The 17,780-nt window shown below is 46.0% G+C and overlaps 1 protein-coding gene across 1 annotated transcript in view; it reads left to right on the top strand.

The window, feature by feature from the left end:
• Positions 1-17,780, top strand: part of PPIL2 (peptidylprolyl isomerase like 2) — a 79,688-nt gene that overhangs the window by 3,371 nt on the left and 58,537 nt on the right. Inside the window, exons 2-5 of the mRNA XM_081893380.1 lie at positions 2,398-2,447; positions 3,394-3,439; positions 5,345-5,407; positions 6,467-6,518. Of these exons, the coding sequence (XP_081749506.1) occupies positions 2,398-2,447; positions 3,394-3,439; positions 5,345-5,407; positions 6,467-6,518 (211 nt within the window). The remainder of the gene's footprint in view (positions 1-2,397; positions 2,448-3,393; positions 3,440-5,344; positions 5,408-6,466; positions 6,519-17,780) is intronic.

Raw genomic sequence — 17,780 nt, 5'->3', positions numbered from 1 at the left:
GATGTCAATATTTATTCTTGCCATCTCATTTTTGACCACCTCCAACTTACCCAGGTTCATGGTTCTTACATTCCAGGTTCCTATGCAATATTTTTCTTTACAGCATTGGACTTTCCTTTCACTTCCAGGCATATCCACAACTGAGCGTCCTTTCGGCTTTGGCCCAGCCGCTTCATCAGCTCTGGATCTACTTGTACTTGCCCTCCGCTCTTCCCCAGTAGCATGTTGGACGCCTTCCAACCTGAGGGGCTCATCTTCCAGCGTCATAACTTTTATATGCCTGTTGTCTTTGTCCATGGAGTTTTCTTGGCAGGGATACTGGAGTGGCTTGCCGGTTCCTCCTCCAGGTGGATCACGTTTGGTCAAAACTCTCCACTATGACCTGTTCATCTTGGGTGCCCTGCTCGGCATAGTTCATAGCTTCTCTGAGTTCTTCAAGCCCCTTCGCCACGGCAAGGCAGTGATCCATGAAGGCAGTGATCCATGAAGGCAGTGATCCAGAAGTAGTACCTCAGGTTAAAAACTTTGCTTCAGGATGAGAACAGAAATCGTGCGGCGGCGGCAGGAGGCCCCATTAGCTAAAGTGGTGCTTCAGGTTAAGAACAGTTTCAGGTTAAGAATGGACCTCCAGAACGAATTAAGTATTTAACCCGAGGTACCACTGTGCTGTGGTTTAAACCACAGAGCCTAGGACTTGCCAATCAGAAGATCGGCGGTTCGGATCCCCGCGATGGGGTGAGCTCCCGTTGCTCGGTCCCTGCTCCTGCCAACCTAGCAGTTCGAAAGCACGTCAAAGTGCAAGTAGATAAATAGGTACCGCTCCGGCGGGAAGGTAAACAGCATTTCCATGCACTGCTGTGGTTCACCAGAAGCGGCTTAGTCATGCTGGCCACATGACCCGGAAGTTGTACTCCCTCGGCCAATAAAGCGAGATGAGCGCTGCAACCCCAGAGTCGGCCACGACTGGACCTAATGGTCAGGGATCCATTTACCTTTATGACTGTATATAGATACACACACGCATATATACATACATACGGTGTTTCCGTGTGCTCTGGTTTCCATCGCAGTGTTTCGTTGCTCCAGAAGCGGTTTAGTCCTGCTGGCCACATAACCCAGAAAGCTTTCTGTGGACAAACACAGGCTCCCTTGGCCTGAAAGCGAGATGAGCGCCGCAACCTCATAGTCACCTTTGATTGGACTTAACCGTCCAGCGGTCCTTTACCTTTACCTTATATAGATACACACACACATATATAAATATATCTATCTATATCTAAAAAAACACCAGGTTTTGCTGGACTGCTGTTTTTGTTTTGTTTTTTAATGATAACATTTTAAAATCAGTTGTCCAGTTTTACACCTTCTTTCTTCTTCTTTGGCGATCACTTGTAGCCGAGTAAGATTGTCTTCCATGAACACAGTCTTAACAGTGAGTCCATAAGTGACACTGGAGGCCAATTCTGGATCCACACATCCTACCACAGTGGAAACATGTTTTCGGGCGGGAGTTTTCATGGTGAGGGTTTGCCAAGCGTGTCTTCCTCTTTGCACGTTTCTCCCTTTTGTCCTGAGTTCGAGCATCTTCAAGCCCATGACACCTTTGGTAAAGGCTCTTTCTCCAACTGGAGCGCTCGGAACAGCGCAGCACACCAATTGCATCATTCACAAGGCTTAGATCATAGTTCTGTATCTTAGTCCAAAAGGCTGTGAGGTTTAGGTGTGTTTCATAAGTTGCCCTCTCGCCAATGCGTTCCAAGAATAGTGCAGCTGGTTTTCAACTGGTTGCGTTTGTTCTAAATCCAGCTACGTCACTGGGTGTGTATTGGCTGTTTATTGGTTGTTTTAAAAGATATATAAAATTTTACTGGTACAGGTATTGGATTGCTTAGGCAACTCTAAAACTCTGTCCTAAAAAGTGACCTCAGTAAATAAGGCTTGACATTTGTAAAACAGGTTCTTGGGTATTTTTTACTGGTCAGAGAGCTTCATGCACACACACAACAACCCTATAAGGAAAGTTAGTACTATTATCTTGTGAATGGTGATGGGGAACCAAGAAAAGAGAGAGCCATTTGCCTTCAAGTCTCCTGGTGAGTTTATGAGCAAGGTGATACTTGAACCAGGGTCTGGGTCCTGACTGGGGCTTGCTTCTTCTTAAGTGCCTTTAGGATTGTAGCCTAAATCTTTTGGCTATTTACAAGCTTCCTTCTCCTTTGCCCTTATTAGATGGCTTTTCCATTCAGCTGCGTTGCAAAGGGCATTTCAAATTTGGATGTCACACCCATTTTTTTCCTGTATCAGAAGGTTCTATAACTGCAGCAGCAGTTCCAAGCTCTGGAAACAAAACTTGGGGCGATAACTGTTGTCCCCCTAACTGTCTTTCTCTCTCTCTAGGTACATAACTTGTGCAGAATACACACATTTTTATGGAGGAAAGAAAGCAGGTATGTGACTTGGATTTACAGCACTTTTAAGAACATGGGAAGAGCCCGCTGGATCAGGCCAATGGCCCATCTAGTTCAGCATCCTGTTCTCACGGTGGCCGACCAGAAGCCTGTGGGAAACACCCAAGCAGGATTCAAGCATATAAGCTTCAAAATCCCTTGTGGTTTCCAGCAACTAGTATTTAGAGCAGGCATAGGCAAACTCTGGCCCTCCAGATGTTTGGGACTACAATTCCCATCATCCCTGACCACTGGTCCTGTTAGCTAGGGATGATGGGAATTGTAGTCCCAAACATCTGGAGTTTGCCTATGTCTGATTTAGAAGCAACTGTGGAGGCAGAGCATAGGTATTATGGCTAGTAGCCTTTGATAATCTCCCACATGAATTTATCCAATCCTCTTTTAAAGGCATTCAAGTTGGTGGCTACTACTGCCTCCTGTGGGAGCGATTTCAATAGTTTTAACAGTGCGTTGTGTGGAGAAGTATTTTCTTGTCTCTGTCCTGGGTATTCCAACATTCAACTTCATTGGACGCCTGTGAATTCTAGTGCTATGAAACAGGAGGAAAAACTTTTCTGCGTCCAGTTTCTCCACGTTGTGGACTCCATGCAGGAACTATCAATTTGCCTCTTATTCACAGTATTCCGACATACAGTTATTTCCCACTGTTTTCATGGGTGCATCATTGGGATCAGAAATGTGCATAAAGGGGTTTTGACATTATCCAATGACATCCAATGACGTCTGCTGCATGCCCACTTGTGTGAATGATATTTAGGGTAATGTGGTGTTTTGATCAGAAATCCACAGTTCATTAATGCATTGTAAAAGGAATGTTAGAAACTGAGACAGAAGCTCTAGCATTGTAATCAGGAAAACAATCTGTTTATCCCAGGTTGAACATGATGTGTGTGTGAAATGTTTTTATTTTGTTTTAATTGAACAGAAATTCCACAGTCCAACTTCAGACGTCTACCTTTTGATCACTGCAGGTGAGCACTGAAGAAATATTAAATTCTGATTTAATTCCTTTATAATTCTTATGGGGAAATAGGAAGCTCCCTTATGCAGAGTCAGACCATTTGATCCCTGAAGCTCAGAACTGTATACTGTACACTGGCAGCTGCTCCCCAGTTTTTCAGACAGAAATCTCTTCCAGCCTGGGATACCAGGGATTGAACCTGGAACCTTCATCATTTAGAATCACTCATTTAGAACCCATCATTTAGAATCACTCTCCTTTTTGAATCGCTCTCCTTTTTTAGTTGAGGTGACCAGAACTGTACATGGTATTAATATGTTCATTCGTAATAGCCCCCTTTGCATCTTAATCACTTGTGGCTCCCTAGTGAGATCCACCCCGTGCCATCTTTAGCATTCTTTTGGCACTGGGATAGCACATGAGTTGGTAGAGCATGAGACTCTTAATCTAAGGGTCGTGGGTTTGAGTCCTACATTGGGCAAAAGATTCCAGCATTGCAGGGGGTTGGACTAGATGACCATCTTGGTCCCTCCCAGCTCTACAGTTCTATGATTCTAATTGCCTTTTGAGGAAGCTTATAAGCACTTGTCAGAACATGCCCATGTCTGTTACCATAAAGCACCAAAGCTGCAGCAAGCAAAGGCTCTAGCAGCTCAGGCAGCTGCTTGTGGCTGGAAAGCCAAACAGGATGTTTGTGACTGTTGCCATGGGAACAAAGGGGCAGTCCATTCTGTATTGAGCACCGGATGTTAGCTCAGTGTGTGTGTTATATGACCCGTACTGGAAGTACATGGGTGGAGTTTAATTCTTACTGCTGTGGAGTGCAGACATGTTTCTCTGTACTGATATAAGAGACAGAAATAAAAGATGTACCGTATTTTTTGCTCTATAAGACTCACTTTTCCCCTCCTAAAAAGTAAGGGGAAATGTGTGTGCATCTTATGGAGCGAATGCAGGCTGCGCAGCTATCCCAAAAGCCAGAACAGCAAGAGGGATTGCTGCTTTCACTGCGCAGCAATACCTCTTGCTGTTCTGGCTTCTGAGATTCAGAATATTTTTTTTCTTGTTTTCCTCCTCCAAAAACTAGGTGCGTCTTGTGGTCTGGCGCGTCTTATAGAGCGAAAAATACGGTAAATAGATATCTGTCTGCTTCTTTCCCCTCCCTGGGGGACACCAAAGGGGAGAGAGGAAGAACGGTGTGTTCCTCTCACACATCTGAGAAGAATCGCCGAGACCTCGTCTGCTTATCAGCAGAGTGGCGCAGCGGGGAGGTCGACAAGGAATATCTGCCGGTGCCCACGCTGTGGCACATTCCTCTGACCCAGGCAGAATTCCAACAATGTCTTCATCTGAGACTTTTCTCCAGGTTACCCAACTTTATTTTTATTTGTTTATTATATATTATTATTATTGTGTTTATATCCCACCTTTCCTTCAGTGTGGCCCAAATCCTCCCTCTTCCCTTTTCCCTTTCACAGCAACCCTGTGAGGTAGGATAGGTGGAGATACAGAGGTTGGTCCAGGGTCACCAGTGAGCTTTATGTCCCGAGTGAGGATTTGAACCCCATTTTCCCAGGTCCAAGTCTGATGTTCTAACCACTATACTGCACTGGCTTTCCCCGAGTTTTAAGTGAGGATCTACTATGAACAGGGCTATTTTTGGGGTGGTGGAGCTCTAATTGCAGAATATCCGATCCAGAAATATTTCTTTGTGGTCATTGCTTAGGTCAGGAATGGGGCATGTTGTTGAACTCCGTGTTGTTGGGAATTGTCGTTCAACAGAACATGCAAGGTCCACGGGGTCCCCATCCCAGGATTTAGGTAAAACTGCATTGCTGGCTTATCATTGTAGTCTTCTGCTGATATTTAATTCACATTTACTTAATCGCCACATTTCTTTTTTTCTCTCCCCTAGCTTATCTTTGCAGCCATTTGAATATCCTGTATGCACACTGGAAGGCACCATCTTTGACTTGCTGTAAGTTGCTACTTTTTCAGTGGTCTCCCTCTCCTCCCCCCTTCCCCGCATTAGTGTAGCTCTTCTCTCCTTGAAGGAAAATTGAGCAAATCTGCTATCTAGGATGCACAGTTCTTATTGTCACAAGTTGCTAATAGGTGGGGAGAATAATGTAGGTCCTGAAAGATGTACATTGGCTCCCAGTACGTTTCCGAGCACAATTCAAAGTGTTGGTGTTGACCTTTAAAGCCCTAAATGGCCTCGGTCCAGTATACCTGAAGGAGCGTCTCCACCCCCATCGTTCAGCCCAGACACTGAGGTCCAACGCCAAGGGCCTTTTGGCAGTTCCCTCACCGCAAGGTTACAGGGAACCAGACAAAGGGCATTCTCGATAGTGGCACCTATGGAATGCCCTCCCATCAGATGTCAAGGAAATAAACAACTACAGTGGTACCTCGGGTTACATACGCTTCAGGTTACAGACTCTGCTAACCCAGAAATAGTACCTCAGGTTAAGAACTTTGCTTCAGGATGAGAACAGAAATCGTGCTCTGGTGGCGCAGCAGCAGCAGGAGGCCCCATTAGCTAAAGTGGTCTTCAGGTTAAGAACAATGTCAGGTTAAGAACAGACCTCCAGAACGAATTAAGTACTCAACCTGAGGTACCACTGTATCTGACTTTTAGAAGACATCTGAAGGCAGCACTGTTTAGGGAAGTTTTTGATGTTTGATGTTTTAACACTAATAATAATAATAATTCTATCGGGAGCTTCCCAGAGTGGCTGGGGAAACCCAGCCAGATGGTTGGGGTATAAATTATTATTATTATTATTATTATTATTATTATTATTATTATTATATTTATTTATTTATTTATTTTTATTCTTTTTATTATTAAATTTTATTATTTTATTATATATTTAAAGTGAGCTCATATCCAAGGTGCTATTTAAGTTGGTGGCTTCTCAGCTCACTTTCCTAAGCCCCTAGGCTACACCATAACACATGCAACTTTTTGGGAGGAACCAGGCATTTCTGATTTTGTATCTGAACCGCTGCATCTTTTTTGTTCTTGTTTTAGGAATATTGTTCCCTGGATAAAGAAGTATGGGACGAATCCAAGCACAGGAGAGGTAGGTTTTCTTGGATGGGGGTGGGGTGGGGGCTGTGTTCCTCTAGAAGCTGATGGCAGCCCAGCTCCCATGAGCCCCAGCCAACGTAGCAGGCAGCTGGGAAGAAGGGGATTGTAGTCCATCAGCAGGACTGCTGCCGAGCCTCCATCCAGCTTTCACATTTACTCTTGATTTGGTGTACTCTGCTTTTCCTAAAATTAATTTTTTGTTTGCCCATTTAGTGAGGAAAGGAAATAGAAGAAATAAAATTAATGAAGAAATAAAAGAGAGAGAAAAGCAAATTATAATACACAGATAACACTAGTAATAACAGTAGACCACAATCTGCTCACTTTGAGGATACAGTGACCATCAGTATACGAGTAAATTAAAAAATTAATGTAGGCCCTGCAGATGTTCAAATAGGTATCCACATGTAAATTATGCATATATGAAATTCATTTAAACGTTGCCAGGGCTGTGACGTTCTTAGACCAGAGGTTTTCAACCTTTTTGAGTACATGGCTCCCTTAACAAACTACATTCTTTCTGCGGCACCCCTGTGTGGCTCAGGAACGCAGTTATGCCACCCTTTGCCTGTAGAGCTGGCAGCCCCTCACCCTTTTTTCAACACCCTCCCTTGCAGAGTGTTCCCCTCAGTCTCCTCTCTCCGCCCCTCTGCTTGGGAGTCTTCTGGGCAGACACTTCTGCTGCCCCTGGTCTCTGAGCTGCCCCCACCCTGCCCTAAAGAGAGGTGCCTCTCAGAGGCACCATTTGCCCATGGAGGTTATAGCCAGGGCTGCTGCAATAAACAGCTGTGCAAGCCATTGGGAGGCAGAGACAGAGGGCTTCGGAGGGAGGAAGGGAGGGGAAGGAAGGATGAAGGAAGGAAGGAAGGAAGGAAGGAAGGAAGGAAGGAAGGAAGGAAGGAAGGCAGAGGCCTGTGTTGCCCATGGCATCCCTGACCATCATTCAAGGCACCTCAGGGTGCCACAGCACACTGGTTGAAAACCACTGCCGTAGACCATTGTGTAATAGACAATGAGTATTTATCCTTCCAGGCTTGAAGTATAAATCTCACCATAAGGACTCTCAAAATCCACTTTTGTTGTCCACCCATTAGTCCAGGGGTCAGCAAACTTTTTCAGCAGGGGGCTGGTCGACTGTTCCTCAGACCTTGTGGGGGGCCGGACTATTTTTTGGGGGGAGGGGAATGGATGAATTCCTATGCCCCACAAATAACCCAGAGATGCATTTTAAATAAAAAGCACACAGTCTACTCATGTAAAAACATGCTGATTCCGGGACCATCGGCGGGCCAAATTTAGAAGGCGATTGGGCCAGATCCGGCCCCTGGGCCTTAGTTTGCCTACCCATGCATTAATCCCTAGATTCAGCCCATTCTGCATTTTATCTTGATTCTGATTTGAAAATTATGTGCGCATGTGCTATCCTGACTCGTGAGAGCATGCACCATGCTTCTCGGTTGTGGCCGGCATGCCAGTTTGAAATTGGCCACGTGGTCATCCTAGAGTTAAAGAAAAACAAAGCGTCTGCTTTGCATGCAGAAACCCCAGGTTCGTTCTCCGGCATCTCCAGGTAGGGCTGGGAAAGTCTTCTTTCCAAAGCCCCAGTAAGCTTCTGCCAGTCAGCTAAGGTTTTGTATATGGGAAAGACTATTTGAGTGATATGCACCTTAATTCATTCCTTGAGTTTCTCTAGATGGTATCCTTGCTATGTGTGCCCTGTGCAGTGCTGAATTTACATATAAGCTAAACAAGCTATGGCTAAGGGCCCCACTCTCTTGGAGGCCCCAAAAAATTTAAAGGAAAAAAACAACTGGATGTACATTTCCAAAATATAAGATAAAAACAAATAAAATTGATAAAATACATATTTTTTTATATGCAAATGGCTTAGATACCTATTAGGTCCATAAATTACCATATAGCATATATTCAACACAAAAAACAGCGACAATTTGTTGTTGACAAAGGACAGCTGGACATATAAAGGGCCCCATTACCTTCAGTAGCTTAGGGCCTCATCAAACCTAAATCTAGCCCTGCATGTGTGCTCCTTTTCCTCCTTTCCGTTTATTGATGAAGCCGTTTATTGATGAAGCTTCATCAATAAACAAAATTGCCTCCAATTTCTTTGTTAACCTGAGCCTCGTTTTAAATTTAACTTATTTCACATATTTATATTCCTGTGTGGATTGTTGCTTTCCCCCCATGGTTGCTGCCTTCTGCTGCTGCCTCAATTAACCCTTCTGGAAAACGTTTTGTGCTCCTGGGATTAAAACCTACATTCTCTTGCCTAAATTAATGCTAGTAGTGCCAATAGCATCTGAACAGAACGGACTTTTATTTGCTGTGGGTTGCAATTATTCCGTGCTTCACAGTCAAACCCAAGCTCAAACTTTTGCGCCTGTTTTCAGAACAGTCCAGAAATACGTGACATTTATTATGAGGATGCCTTGTTGGAATCTGCAGAGATTTCTTTTAAACACTAGGTGGCAGCTGTGATATGAGTGTGAAAGGTTTGGCCCCCAAAAATCTTTTTGTACCAGGGTTTTCCGTCTCTTGTAGAGATGTGCACATGGCGCTCTTCTCTGTAACTTATACCCGCCTCCCAAGGTGTGCTTTCGGAATTATTTGGGCCTAGAAGCGATCTGTGAGCAGGAGTGTGATCCTGTGCACGCTTAGAATCATTGGGTTGTACCCAATGAAGTTCTACTCAAGACTAGACTCATTGAAATTAATGAACCTAAGTTAGCCGTCCCCATTCACTTCAGCAGGTCTACTCTGGAGTAGCAATGCGACGGCATGATAGACGTGTATGAAATTTTGCACAGGGTGGAGAAAGTGGAAAAGAGAAAAGTCCCCCCCCCCCCTCATAACGCTATACCTTGTGAGCATCTGATGAAGCTAAACATTAAGAGGATTCAGGGTAGACGAAAGAAAGTGCTTCTTCGCACAGTATGGAGTCAGTGGCGTAGCGTGGGGGGTGCAGGGGGGCCGGCCGCACCGGGCACAACATCTGGGGGTTAGGGTTAGGGGGCGCAAATCCACAGGTTAGGGGGTGCAAATCCATGGGTTAGGGGGTGCAAATTACTTGCCTTGCCCCGGGTGCTGACAACCCACGCTACGCCACTGTGTGGAGTTAAACTGTGACACTCGCTCCCATAGAAGGCAGTGATGGCCACTGACTTGAAAGGCTTTAAAAGAGGACCAGACAAATTCATGGAGGAGAAAGGCTGTCAGCTGCTATGAATCACGATGGCTGTGTTTTACCTCTACTGCCAGGGGCAGTAATGCTTCTGAATCCCAGTTGCAAGAAACCACAGGAGGGGACTCCTTGTCAGGCATAAGGTTGCTCACCGCAGACTTTAAGGCTGCCTGTTGTTCTTCTGCAGCTGTGGGACCTAATATGACCTGTGGCCAGAGCTTCCCCATAAAGAAAAACAAGGTTTTTTTATGTATTTGGTTTTGTTTTCTGTGAGACGTAATTCCCACTGGGGTGGTAATAATAATAATAATAATAATAATAATAATAATAATAATAATAATTGTTATTGTTATTAATACCCCGCCCATCTGGCTCGGTTTCCCCAGCCACTCTGGGCAACTTCCAACAGAATATTAAAATACAATACAGTGGTACCTTGGGTTACATACGCTTCAGGTTACAGACTCCACTAACCCAGAAATAGTGCTTCAGGTTAAGAACTTTGCTTCAGGATGAGAACAGAAATTGTGCTCTGGCAGCGCGGCAACAGCAGGAGGCCCCATTAGCTAAAGTGGTGCTTCAGGTTAAGAACAGTTTCAGGTTAAGTACGGACCTCTGGAACAATTTAAGTACTTAACCTGAGGTACCACTGTAGTCTATTAAACGTTAAAAGCTTCCCTAAACAGGGCTGCCTTCAGATGTCTTCTAAAAGTCTGGTAGTTGTTTTTCTTTTGACATCTGGTGGGAGGGCGTTCCACAGGGTGGGTGCCACTACTGAGAAGGCCCTCTGCCTGGTTCCCTGTAACTTGGCTTCTCACAGCGAGGGAACCGCCAGAAGGCCCTTGGAGCTGGACCTCAGTGTCCAGGCAGAACGATGGGGGTGGAGACGCTCCTTCAGGTATACTGGACTGAGGCTGTTTAGGTCTTTAAAGGTCAGCAGCACCACTTTGAATTGTGCTCGGAAATGTACTGGGAGGTGCAAGTTGGCCATGGAGGAATGCTCCTCCATACAAACCCCACCCCCAATGGAGAAAATAGTACATTGGTGACAAGAAGTATTCAAATTGCTGAGTCTCACTCCTGATGTGCCAGCTTTTTCTGCACAGGCTTCTTTTGTTCTTTTGGTATGGAAAATGTTCTGTCAGAGTGAGCCCCCAAGTACAGTCTGAAGTGAGATACCCTAGGTGCAAGCTTTAGCACCTTAGTGCAATCTGAGCTGAAGGGTGCAAGGTGACGCTGCAACAACAATATGCCATGTTTAGTTGAAATTGAGAATTATTTCCAGCTCCGTGGCAGCAGATGAATCAGTTGCCGTGTTCTCACAGTCACAACTCAGCTCAATGAGTTTAGGTAATAATGAGCCTCTTCTCCAAGCACCAGCAGTTGAGGAATCCCTCTAATTAACCACTGTTTCATGATTATGAACTAAACATCAGGAAAGAGCTGTTCAACAGTGGAACTGACTCCCTTGGAAGGTGTTACTTTAGAAGAAGAAGAGTTTGGATTTGATATCCCGCCTTTCACTCCCTTTAAGGAGTCCCAAAGTGGCTAACAATCTCCTTTCCCTTCCTCCCCCACAACAAACACTCTGTGAGGTGAGTGGGGCTGAGAGACTTCAGAGAAGTGTGACTGGCCCAAGGTCACCCAGCAGCTGCATGTGGAGGAGCGGGGAAGTGAACCCGGTTCACCAGATTACAACTCCACCGCTCTTAACCACTACACCACACTGGCTCTCTTTAGCAGGGGGCTTCTTAGTAAACTTTATATGCTCTGCAGACAGCCGGTGATAGGTTCTGAATGCCTGTTGTCTGCCTTGTTTTTCTCCTCCAAGGGAAGCTGCGGGGGCCTTAATAGCTGATGGGTATTCTGGAAGGAGCAGGCAATAATCTGCGCCTTTTCTATGATGTGTTAATCCAGCATCCACCAACCTGGTACCCTCTTGGACTACAACTCCCATCAGCCCCAGCAAGCTGAAGTTGTACTCTGAAACATCTGGACGGGGCCAGGTTGGCAAATGCAGTGTTAATAATAATAATATGCTTATAACTCTTCCTGAAATGTAGCCTGGGATGACTAAACCTTCCCCAAGTGCATTAGAGAGTTATTTTCATGCCTTCCTTCCCACTCACTCCCATACTTGTTTTTCTGTTATGCTTTTCCCATTGTCATCTCCTGCAGATGGGAGTGTGCGGTGCTGCCGCTGTCCATTTAGGGCAGAAACATTATTAATTGACCTTTGCCACATCCTCCCCGGCTTCCACAGAGTTGTTCCAAGGGATAATGTCATATCCCTTACCTGGATTGTTGGGCTTTGATACCGGCACTATGGTTACAGTTCAAGAGAAATTAACACTGTGGTGTGTCTTGTGATTTCTCTATTTTTCTTGCCCAGCTGCAGAACATGCACAGCTCAGTAGATCTGGCTGACTTGGACTTTTGGCTTGGCCCCTTTAGCTACTGTTTTTAGATAACTTGCAGGTGGGCTTGCTTTGGCTTAAGTCGCTGGTGGCAGTTGGGAATGGATCTGTGGATTTCATTAAAGCAGGCATAGCTAACATTGTGTCCAGCGGATGTTATTGGACTCCAACTCCTATCATCCCTGACCATTGGACGCTCTAATCCAGGCATAGGCAAACTCGACCCTCCAGATGTTTTGGGATTACATTTCCCATCACCCCTGACCACTAGGGATGATGGGAGTTGTAGTCCCAAAACACCTGGAGGGCCAAGATTGCCTATGCCTGCTCTAATGGGACTGATGGGAGTTGTGATGCAGCACAGCTTGCCTTTAGGGGCCCTGTAAATCTTCTTCTAAAATTTACACACTTCTGTGAGCCAACTCCACTCCAGCTGGGTTTGGAAGGGGTATTTCCTCGTATGGCTTTAATTTGTTGTTTTTGTTGTTGGTGGCGGCCACATCTATCTGTCCCGAGAGACAAAGAAGTGGGCCTCCATGGGTGAAGTCAAACCACTGTGCTAACAGCACTGAAGTGACCTCTTTGGAGCGCAGGGCTGGGCAGTGTGTCTGGAGGTCCTGGGCTGCCCAGACAACAATGCTCCCTTCTTGGTCTCGCTGATGTGGACCGAAGAAAAGCAGGGCAATACATTTGGCACCAGATTGGCTGCAGGAGTTGACACAAGGAGGCGCACGAGACTCCACTCCAGATTAGAGTAAGGGTTTGTTCCTTAGCCTTTTCTTCTCTCGGAAGATATCCCGCAAGTCAGTGAAGGATTGCTCGACTATTAACTCTTCGTTCTAGTTATTGGGGAATGGCGATCTTTAAAAAAATCTGTTTTGTTTTCCACGCCACCCAGAGAACTGCTGTTGTGATGTGTTGTATCTTGAGGTGAATGCTATTCCACAGAACAGGGGCAGCCACACTAAAAGCCCTGCTCTAAGTTGCTGCAGAGTGGGCTTCTGAGATTTAGAAATTTCCAGCAGATCATAGGGCTCTATTAAGGGATAAGGCCTTCTCTCAAGTAACCTGGTCCTGAACTGTACAGGGCTTTGTATTTTGGTACCAACCCATTGAACTTGGCTTGGTAGCTGATTGACATTTAGAACTTGCCCCTTGAGCTATATTGGCATCTAGTGCTGATGAATACAGACAGGTGCATGTTTTTGGTGATGTATACTTTATTTTTATCCTGCCCCTCTTCCAAGGCGCATGGGCTGGAACACTTCCTCTTCCCCTTTATATCCTCACAACAAACAACTGTGTAAGGTAGTTTTGGCTGTAAAGTAGACGTCAGCCCGAGAACATAATGGCTGACTGGGGATTTGAACTTGGGTCTCCCTGAATCTAGTCTGCCACTCCAACCACAATGGTGCACTGGCTTAAACATGAGAATAGGTGGGTGATACGTTGGTTGGGGAACGGCTATTACAGTGGTACCTCAGGTTACATACGCTTCAGGTTACATACGCTTCAGGTTACAGACTCCGCTAACCCAGAAATAGTATCTCAGGTTGAGAACTTTGCTTCAGAATGAGAACAGAAATCATGCGGCGGTGGCACAGTGGCAGCAGGAGGCCCCATTAGCTAAAGTGGTGCTTCAGGTTAAGAACAGTTTCAGGTTAAGGACGGACCTCCGGAACGAATTAAGTACTTAACCCGAGGTACCACTGTAATTCAGTAGTAAGAGAATCTGTATGCAGAAGGTCCCAGGTTCCATCCCTGTCATGTCCAGGCAGGGCAGGAAGAGAGACCCCTTGCCTCAATCCCTGGAGAGCTCCTGCCAATCAGCGTAGACAATGCTTAAGCAGTTGGACTAATGGTATGACTCTGTATAAGGCTCAGTTGATAAGAGAATGGTGCTGATAATGCCAAGGTTGCAGGTTTGGTCCCTGTTTGGGATAGCTGCATATTCCTGCATTGCAGAGGGTCGGACTAGATGATCCTCGGTCTCTTCCAACTCTACAATTCTATTACTCTAACTTCCCATGTTTCTGTGCCTTGAGGGAAGGGCTGTAGCTCAGTGGTAGAGCATCTCCTTTGCACACAGAAGGTCCCAGATTCAGTGCATGGCAGTGGCATCTCCAGGGCAAGAACTGCCAACTGAAATCCTAGGAGCTGCTGCCAGCGAGTGTAGGCAATACTGAGCTAGGTGGCTCAGTAGTCTGACTTGGTACCAGGCAACTTCCTATGTTGGTTTGTTATTACGCAGTTCTGTGGGTTAAACCACAGAGCCTAGGACTTGCCGATCAGAAGGTCAGCGGTTCAAATCCCTGCGACGGGGTGAGCTCTCGTTGCGCAGTCCCTGCTCCTGCCAACCTAGCAGTTCAAAAGCACATCAAAGTGCAAGTAGATAAATAGGTACTGCTCTGGCGGGAGGGTAAACGGCATTTCCGTGCGCTGCTCTGGTTCGCCAGAAGCGGCTTAGTCATGCTGGCCAAATGACCCGGAAGTTGTATGCTGGCTCCCTCGGCCAATAAAGCGAGATGAGCGCTGCAACCCCAGAGTCAACCACAACTGGACCTAATGGTCAGGGGTCCCTTTACCTTTTACCTGAAAGGCAGGAGATGAGACTTCTGTGCCGGCTGCAACTTCCAAGCTGCCTTCAAGGGGAGCCCCTTACCCCCCTTTAGCGGTTATTCATGGGCTGCCCCCTTATCTGTGTGGGGTGCCCGGTGGAAGGAAGAGACCTCCTTTTCTCTCAGTGCCTGGCGCAGCCTTTTGAATTGGTTGGCTACAAATCCTTTTAATGCAGCATGGCACCCTACGTGCGTGACAAATGGCCGTGTGAGAATTTGTCGGCTGGCTCATCCATCACGCGCTTGTCCGTGGCAGAAGGGCAATCAATTTCAGCCGTTCGGCTTGTTTCATCTTTGGTCTGCCCTGGTGCCCCACTAACCTACACAGTCAAAGAGCTCCTGCTTTTGTGTGATGGCGGCAGTCAGGAGGGGCGGGAGAGGCTGCCCTCCTCAGTCCTGGGAGGGGTGAGACATGTCAGCTGGCAGACGGGAAGAGAGAGAAAGCTCAGTGCGGAGGCTTGCTCCTAATTGCCGGAAAGGAGGCTGCCTTGCCAAAAGTCTCTTGGCTGGTGTGGGTTTTTTTTGGGGGGGGGATAAAAGGCAGCATCCGTACCCCAAGCATCAGCCGTATGACGTGCCGTGATGTTGATTTCTGTTTTATCTAAATAAATGGTGCGGTAAACCCATTCAAAATTAACTTTTAAAAAGAAAAAAACGCATGTCAAACTGGGTCTGTGCACATTAATTTAAATTCTGCGTCATGATAACCCGGATTCTGCAACATGAAGCGGTGCTGGCCAGCTTCATGCATGATTGGCCTGCCTTCCATTTCCTGGAAAAAGATGGAAATGATCAATGGATAGCATTGTTTCACTAATATTCTCACGCACTTCCTGGACCGTCAGGTTTTGTAAACCTTTGCATTTATTTGGCTGGCTTCCACGGGCCGCAATGCCCCTGTAGTTTTACCGGCAGCTGTATTATCCATGCCGCTGACAACAAATTACGCTGCATTTTATTTTTTTTACAGATGGCTCCTAGTCACAGGATCGTGTGGGAGTAGCATGAGTCCATATGGACCGCGCTGTTGCAAGGAAGTTCTTGTCTGAATCATCGCTGTTTACTGCAAGAACCTCTTTGCAATCTTTTCATTACTTTTATGAGCTTGGAACAATCTGTTGATTATATCCTGGCTCCCAGAGCTTTAGAATCGTTTGGGTTCAACATGACCTAGTTGCTTTCTGTTCCTTTTCCCCTGTTGGAGACGGAAAGAAGGAACACTGAGCAAGCTCCTCCTCCTTCATCCTCCACTCTCACTATATTCAAGTTAATCCTTGAATATAGGGCTACCTTTGAAGGTCACCCGGAAACTACAACTAATCCAGAACGCGGCAGCCAGACTGGTAACTGGGAGTGGCTGCCGAGACCATATAACACCGGTCTTGAAAGACCTACATTGGCTCCCAGTACGTTTCCGAGCACAATTCAAAGTGTTGGTGCTGACCTTTAAAGCCCTAAACGGCCTCAGTCCAGTATATCTTCTACCCGGACACTGAGGTCCAGCACTGAGGGCCTTCTGGCGGTTCCCCCACTGCAAGAAGTGAGGATACAGGGAACCAGGCAGAGGGCCCTCTTGGTAGTGGCACCCGCCCTGTGGAATGCCCTCCTACCAGATGCCAAAGAGAACAACAACTACCAGACTTTTAGAAGACATCTGAAGGCAGCCCTCTTTAGGGAAGCTTTTAAGGATTGCTGTTTTTATTATGTTTTCAAATACAGTGGTAACTTGGGTTAAGAACTTTTAATGTTTGATGTATTACAGTATTTTAATATTTTTTTTTGGAAGCCGCCCAGAGTGGCTGGGGAAGCCCAGCCAGATGGGCAGGGTATAAATAATTTTATTATTATTATTATTATTCCCTCAAGATCTCCAGGCAAGACTTCATTCTGGTTTGAATATTGTTTGTACTTTACAGTATTCCATGCCTTTTAATCAAAAAATTCCAATAACAAACAAACACCTTCCCAGCATCCCTTATTCCTTATGGCAAAGCCTAGGGTGTCCTTCAGGACAACTCTTGATTCTAGAGTTCACTGGTGTTCATGCCAGAGACCACCATGAATCTTCTTCGCTTGTCTCTAGGCTGACTTCTCTCACCTAGAGCCCCTTTGACCCAAGGAAGAGTCTCAATATTTTATTCTCCCTACCAAGGTTGCAGCGGTGAGACTCTGACCTCTGTCACATTAGGAACATAGGAACCAGTCTCAGATTACTGGTCCATCCACCTTACTATTGTCTACACTGGCTGGCAGCAGCCCTCCTGGATTTCAAACGGGGTTTCTCTCCCAGCCCTACGTGGAGATGCCAGGGATTGAATCTGGGACCTACTGCATGCAAAGCAGATGCTCTCCTACTGAGCTAGGACCTTTCTCATTGAATGCCACCATCGCAAATTAATGGGACCTAATTTACTGGCAGACACAATAGTGTACAGTATTGGGGGGCGGGGGGAGGAACCCAGAGAAATCCCCCAAGAGACAACCTCTCTAGGCCATGCTGAAAGAAGGATTCTATGAGCTAGCTCATCGCCAGCTGATAGAATACAGCTCTTCAAATGCCAAAGCTTGAATCTGAGTGCTCTGTTAATAGCTACATTTCAAAGGAACTATTCCTATGTTCAATGCAATTATCACCTATCTGTGATAATGCACTGCCTTTAAAATCCCTGGCCAGCTACCTGCTACCTCTGTTATGGAGTGATACTAGTAGACCTTCACCTTGAGAACCCATCCCTAAATAATTATCTAATAATAAATAAATAAAATATTATTTACATCCGGCTCATCTGGCTGGGTTGCCCCAGCCACTCTGGGTGGCTTCCAACACATATAAAAACATAATAAAACATTAAACATGAGAAACTTCCCTATGCAGGGCTGCCTTCAGGTGTCTCCTAAAAGTTGCATAGCTATTTATCTCCTTGACATCTGATAGGAGGGCGTTCCACAGGGAGGGTGCCAGTTCTGAGAAGGCCCTCTGTCTGGTTCCCTGTAGCTTCACTTCTCGCAGTGAAGGA

Source organism: Podarcis melisellensis (assembly GCF_964234715.1).
Source record: "Podarcis melisellensis genome assembly, chromosome: 16".
NCBI classification, from domain to species: Eukaryota; Metazoa; Chordata; class Lepidosauria; order Squamata; family Lacertidae; genus Podarcis; species Podarcis melisellensis.
The sequence above is the reverse complement of the archived record's forward strand: the minus strand, read 5'-3'. Positions and strand labels throughout refer to the sequence as shown.